Source organism: Belonocnema kinseyi, chromosome 2 (assembly GCF_010883055.1).
Source record: "Belonocnema kinseyi isolate 2016_QV_RU_SX_M_011 chromosome 2, B_treatae_v1, whole genome shotgun sequence".
Classification (NCBI taxonomy): domain Eukaryota; kingdom Metazoa; phylum Arthropoda; class Insecta; order Hymenoptera; family Cynipidae; genus Belonocnema; species Belonocnema kinseyi.
Genome location: NC_046658.1, coordinates 2,390,653 through 2,397,816, shown reverse-complemented (window position 1 = coordinate 2,397,816; position 7,164 = coordinate 2,390,653). Strand labels below are relative to the sequence as shown.

Sequence of the window (7,164 nt, the reverse complement as noted above, 5' to 3'; positions counted from 1 at the left end):
CTTACATAACGACTTCGTGAGGTTCTTTGCTTGGGGTGATTGCTAGAGAGATTGATCAGCAACCTGGGTCGGAGAAGTGTTGCGGAACGAACGTGTTATTTACTTAAATGGCACGAGAATTCTGGATCAATCAGAAAAATCTCTATCCCTTCCACACACTACTCCTCTCCCCTGCCGAGTGAGTCACGCCTACCCCGAAAGGGAAATGGCTTAATGGTGTAATAATTATTTGTATGAAAAAGACGAGGTAAATTGCTATAAAGTAACAATAATACGTAAAAATGTTTTTTATTTGTTTCATTTTACAATAATATTTGGGGCGCTGCGGGGATGGTGAGGATGGGTAGGAAAGGAAAGTTATTAGTATGGTTTTATTTCGTAGACAATCCTCTTCAATCTCTACAAAATTTGGCACGTTTCCATGAAACCCTAGAACATGAATTAAATATTTTCAAAATTACAAATTTTTCCATGTAGCTCAAGAAGCGTTTTTGGACCACCCGATAATACCGATAATGTTAAAACTTCGCCAAAAAAAACTAAAGTTTGAAAATTTAACATTGGAAATTATGTTTTCAGGTATGTTCATGTCCATTCTTCATAATGAATGCATCGAAATAACCAGTATCAGTACGTTAGTAACGCAGTTTTTTAAAGATCAGACCCTTAAATATATTTTTGTTCCAATTTTCATCACCATATTTGAAAGCAGTGAATGAAAAATACATCACTACACGTTTTTTGGAACTTTACGAACTTTTCACCTGTCGGAAAAAAGCCGGCAACGAGCGATGTTGCCGGCACCGACAAGATTGTTCCATTGCCAGCGTTTTCGTTTCCGGCGCGTGCAGGCTAAACTGTATTTATTGAAAGTAAACCTTTCGCTGAAAGGCTTAAAAAGAAATAACAAACAACGAAGACAATTGTTTTAAAATGAATCAGAATTTGAGTGATGAGGTAAGTATCGTTTTTTTAAGAGTATTTATTTTCAAAACCACAACCTACTCATACATAAATGTCAAAGACAATAACAGTAATTGTTATCTCGAAAACAATTAGCACCCGCATAACTTTTATGTACACTCATAATCTTACAATTTTTCATCCTCAAAACCTGTAATTATAAAGAAAAATTATTTTCCGAATATTTTCAGGAAAAAACTGTACATTCATTCTCAGAAAATTAATAATATTCATGACATTTAAGCATGAACACATTCTTTTCAAACAATGGCTTCAATATTCACGGATGCAGAGTCGTCAAATGCAGTCAATTAAAACCTTTACTTCGCTTCATTTGCATAAATAAACAATGTATACTTCAATTGCTTTTCAGTGAACACTTATATTTTTCAAATGTCCACAAACAATCTTTTTCTTATTTATTCACTCTCCTTCTGAAAAATAACCTCCAAAACAATTAGCAACCTGTCAAATGATAAGTATACAGTCATAACCTTACCATCCGTGACCCTCAACACTTATCATTAGTAAGAAAAATTATTTTTGGAATATTTTCAGGAAAAAAATGTTCATTAATTCTTATAAAATTATTAATGTTCATGGTGTTTCAACATAAACACATAGTATTTTTCTACTTCTTCACAATTCACAAATGCAATTCAAACGTTCACTTCACTTCTGTTTCATTAATCAACCAATTATTCTTCAACTACTCTTACGTCACAAATTTGACAATAAACAATTAAATTCGGTGTATTTAATATAATTCTTTTGTAATTTTAAGCTTTACGCGGCAATAAATAGGTTTAGTAAGTCCACGCCGCAAATTGGACTCTTCTGGCATCATTCTCTAGCTTTTTGATACCCGCACGACCATCTTTCGAACACATTCTACTACTCTGCACGAACTATAGCTTATTAGGTGAAATGACATTTTGGACAATTGAACATTTCGTGAATGGGATACCTACCCCTTCGTGGTTGCAGTGCTCCGTTTTGTAAAAATAGAAACGAGGATGGATTTAAACCAGCCCTATCCGACTACTGAGAAAAGTAGTTGTCGCTTACAAGTTCCACTTCGCGGGTGAATTAATCCGCCGGGCGGCGCTCTAGAGCATTGGTCTTATGGGAAACTCAATAATTAATATTAAGTAAAAACATTCCAGAGCATTATTTCAGCTCATAAAATTAAGACCAATAATTCTTTGATGGGTAATTGATATTTAAAAAATATAAAAGTCATTGAAGTGTAAAGGCATTATTGAAAAAGGATTATTTTAAAATTACTTACACACGTTAGTTACTAACCATAGGCATTGAACAGGTGTAAATAAGTATGTGTTTTTTAATGAAATTATTAATAAGTACTACATATTAAGAATACATTTTCTAATAACAAATATAAATTAATTTTTCAACAAATTGGAAGTCGGAACCATATTGAAAAAAATAAAAATCCCAAGAGAAAACGAAATATTGTGATAAAAAATGTAACAAAATAAAATTATGATATAACAATATCATAAAAAAGTTGAATAACGAAATTAGCAAATGTTAAAATATCTTAATGTTTTCTTCAGTATTATAAATGAGGAATTAAACAATTTTGAATGTTATTCATTCAATTCTTAAGAACGAGAAATTTTTCATTTGTCAAATATAACAAGCCAATGAAAATGGTTGTATGCAATTGTTTCTTTTATTCAAACACATGTTTATTGCATAATTATTGTTATTAAGTAATAAAATGCATTTTTGTAACAAAATATACGTAGGAAAATAGGGGGGGGGGGGTGATTAAATGAATTAAACGAACAAGTAGATATTAGCAAAATCAACAAATTCAGTATATTTCTCTAAAATGCACAGCTAAATAAAATACAATATAAGTACTATGATACATGAAAATTTTTAATGTCATGTATATATTAATGCAAATAAAACATAAATAACACCTTTAAGGCATGTAGATATTCATCATTACTTCACAAAACTTGAAAACTAATTGGATCAGTCAAGGACAAATTTAGAAAAAAAATGTAATGGGTAAATACAGACAAACATTAATCTTTTTCGTTTGCAGTTTTATGCGTTTAAAATATTTATATTCATAAAAAACGTATAAAATTTCAATAAAAATGTCTGTTTTTTTTAGAACAAACATTTTTTAATACTTTAGAACTTTTACTTTATATCATTTTGTACAGAATTTTTTTCAGAAATTAAAAAGAGTGACGCAGTGATATAATAATAATAATAATAATCATAATAATAATAGTAGTATATAATATATAATAATATATAATAGCTCTAAGAAAGCATCAAGAGGTGACTTGTCACCCCCAACGCTCGTGGCCGCTCGTAATTGTATACCTACAACATTATCGCAGGAGGTTTCAACCATCGTATTAATTTATTTGAATTAACTTATAACATTCTAATTTCCTCAGTCACTTGACTTAGTCCGTGGCTGTGAGGTATAACCGGGTATACCCGAGTAAAAGTTTAATAAAAGCAAAAATATAATGTAATAAATATAAGAATATGTTATATACAATAATATGGATGGTAGCTCTAAGTAAGCATCCAGAGGCGACTATATTCTTCTCGGCAAATTTATCTAGCAATTTACGAAAATTGATACTTTATGCAGGCTTTAAGGTTTTACACTTGAAATTGCAGAATCTTTCGGCGGCAAAATGCGTTATTTTTTGGAGTAAATCAGGCGATATGTATTTTTCCAATTTGCCCAAAAAAATGTCTACGAAATTCTATTTGAATTTTGTGTTTTGTTTTTCAAAATTTCTAGTTTTTTTAATCTTCAAAAACTTTGGATCTAATTGAAATATTTATCGTTTTCTTTTGCAATATGACATCGTTTATTGTATGATTTTGGAACCCACTAAAAAATATTTTTAAACTCTAATTAATAAAATAGCAGTAGTTTTTCTGAAAATATGACAAGTTGCTTAAAAAACCCACCATTTTTTTTTTCAATTTCGTTTAAAATTTATAGTTTCATAATAAAGATATCTTCTGTGTTTTATGAGGGCTAAGTAACTTCTGTCGCGAGGGGAATTCTTTTTCATTATATATTCAGATTTTCTATTTTTCTTGTAAACAACGAGAAATATGAAAACGTTTGAGATAAAACTTTGCACGTCTAAAAAGAATAAATCACCAATTAAAATTTCAATAAAAAAGGAATTCTCCCGGCCTCAAAAATGGTTTAGCCGACATAAAGCTGATATGATATATTTCTTCTATTAGCAAAAACTTTGTTTAAATACTGAGAAGAATAAAATGATGGAATTTTCCAGAAAATCTGATATTTTTCCATCAAATTTTAAGAAAATAAAAAAAAAATTTCTAGAAAAGACCGCCTTTTTATTGTGCCCAATATTTTTGAAAAGTTTTTGCTAATATAAGAAAGCCATTTGATCAGCTTTATGTGGACTAAACCATTTTTAGGCCGAAAGAATTCTTTTTTTTCCTACAAATTTTATTTTTAAATTTTCTTCGCATATGATGGTGATCTATCGCAAAAAAGCAAGTGTCATTTTAATAGAGCGTTTTTAAACGTGCAAAGTAGTATCTCAAATTTTTTGCCGCATCTTGTGCTGTTTACAAGAAAAATTATAAAATTTGATTATATGAAAAAAATCTACTGGCGAGGAAATTTATTTAGCCCGCATAAAACTCACGAGATGTCTTTATTATGAAACTAAAACTGTAAAATGAGATTGGCAAAAAATATGTCATTTTGGGTTATTTTTAAAACAACTTTTCATATTTTTAGAAAAAACACCACTATTTTATTAATTTTAAAGCTTTTTTATATTTTTCGGTCTGTTTCAAAATGAGACAATAAACGCTCCCAAACTATAAAAGAAAACGATAAATATTTCAATAGGACAAAAGCTAGTCAAGATTTTAAAAAATTGAGTTTAAAAAAAGCACAAAATATACCTATTTTCCTACTTTATAATTGTATAAATAATGCTTTTCATGTTTCTATAAAATATTGCTGGTAATAATAAACTCTCAAAATACTTTTGTATGAAGACAAAACACTGACATTTCCTGTTTCGTTACCTTATGTGTAATACAGTTGTTTTAATTTTAATTCTTAGTATGAATTCTATTTAAATTCTTCTTTAATAATACGTGAAGTATAAAACTTCTAAAACACATACATATCGAGGACATAACCTTACAATCGGGATCCTTTACTTCTCGTGTCCTGACAATTTTTTCGGGTAAAAAATATAGCTCACAAACAACTTGGCCATTTTTTGAAGTGTAATTCTGCCGAGGAATTGCTGTTTCCCATTCGAGAAGACGATTCGAATCTGAAGGAACTGAAAGAAGAGTTCGATCTTCTTCACAGGAGTTGTATCCCAAATTACACGACCTGCTCTTGTAACGACCCATATTCAAAACATCAAAAGATTTAAGGAAACGCACTATATCTCATTATTATCACCAAAAGTCAGAATTATAAATTAAAACCCGCTATTTTATTATTTAAATAGTTTTGACACATAAGACTCAATGTTTTTCTTGAGCAGGACGAATGACGCGCGTGAGGTTAGGAACCCGTTTTTCTACAAAACGATGCAAATTAAGGCGCTTCCTCAGGCTTGAAAATTAGCCCATGTATTACTCTGACAAGTTTTTCTCCTACGATTCTGAATTGTATGATTTTATATTTCAACCACAGACTATAAATGCCTAAATGCAGAACCCCTGAGAGCGCTTTTCTCGAAAAATGTCGTGGTTCTTGTTTTATTGCAATTAATTGAAAATTAATGCATTTTTTGCGCCTGGGAAGAAGCAAACCGCCACCATGAGTGTACTCGTAGTGAACATAGTTCGTGGGCCCACTGCCTGGCTATGGAACAGCGTGTGTGCAGAGCGTCATTTTTTTCGACGATACTTAAAACATCGTAAAACTAGGATCGAGCCGAAAATTTAGATTGAGTGCCTGTCATGCCTCACTCAACTTTCCTATTGTTAGAGATTACAGTCGGTTGAAAGAAATTAGAAATGAGCAAAATATTAAGGATTTCTCTCTTCTCCGATTGTACGACAAAAAATACTGAAAGAAACAGATGCTGCGCCCAGAATTGGAAATTGTTAAATGGGAATAGTATGGAATTTTCCATGAGTTTTAAAACAATTTCCAATGGTTTAAACAAATGCAAATTATTTAAACAATTATTTAATTCCACAAAATGTAGATAAGAATCGTATTTTATGATTGAAATATAATTGTTTGCCATTGTTTGGAGTAGAAAATTGTTCTAAAAACATTATGTAATTATTGAAACAATTATTTATTGTTTATTTGCAAAAATTAAAAAAAGTAAGGCAGAGTTGTCCACTTCTTCTACATTGTTATTCTAAGCAACTTTTTGTAGATGCTATTGGTTTCTGTTTGTTGTTGACGTTGTTTTCTTGATGTAAACCATCCACACTTAATTTGACATAAATTTAAAAAAAATGAATAATTAATTGCAAAAACAATAACATTAAGATTTAAGCAGAATTTACTAGTCCTCGATATCATTGAGTATTATGTTTGACTTAGAACATACGATTTAAAAAGTATTTGTTAAAAAGTAATTATTTTAACAAGTTATATTTGCTTAAACAATTAAAAGGTGGGTCATCTATTCTTTGTATACACTATACAGTCATGTAATACACTATTTAGTTATTGTAAACAAACTGAGCAAATTGGGATTGCTTAAACGAATAGAAATTTATTAAACATTAAAAGAAATGTATGAAAATTATGTAATTATTCAACAAAACGTAGCATAGGATACCAATTTAGAAAAAGTGAACATCTCTAGCTCAATGTTCAGAAATTTTGAAAATAAATAATTGCTTAAATGATGACATAATGTTTTTAGGAAAATGTACTACTCCAAAGAATGACAAACCATTACATTTCAATCAGAAAATACAATTGTTTGTTACATTTTTTAGGATTAAATTATTGTTTAAATAATTTACATTTCTGTAAACAATTAAAAATTACTTAAAAAGTAATGGGCAATATTCAAATTGTCCACTAGTAATTATTTGTATGAAAAAGACGACGAATATTTGCTAAAAATCAACAATAATAAACGTAAAAATGTATTTTTTTAATTTTTGGTTCATATTTGGGACGCTGTGGGGGGGGGGGGG

General features: G+C 29.8%; 1 protein-coding gene across 1 annotated transcript in view; it reads right to left on the bottom strand.

Moving 5' to 3' along the window:
- Nucleotides 1-5,397, bottom strand: part of LOC117168084 — a 41,621-nt gene extending 36,224 nt beyond the window's left edge. The window contains exon 1 of the mRNA XM_033353451.1: nt 5,241-5,397. Coding sequence (XP_033209342.1) covers nt 5,241-5,397 — 157 coding nt within the window. The remainder of the gene's footprint in view (nt 1-5,240) is intronic.
- Between the last annotated feature and the right edge of the window lie 1,767 nt (nt 5,398-7,164).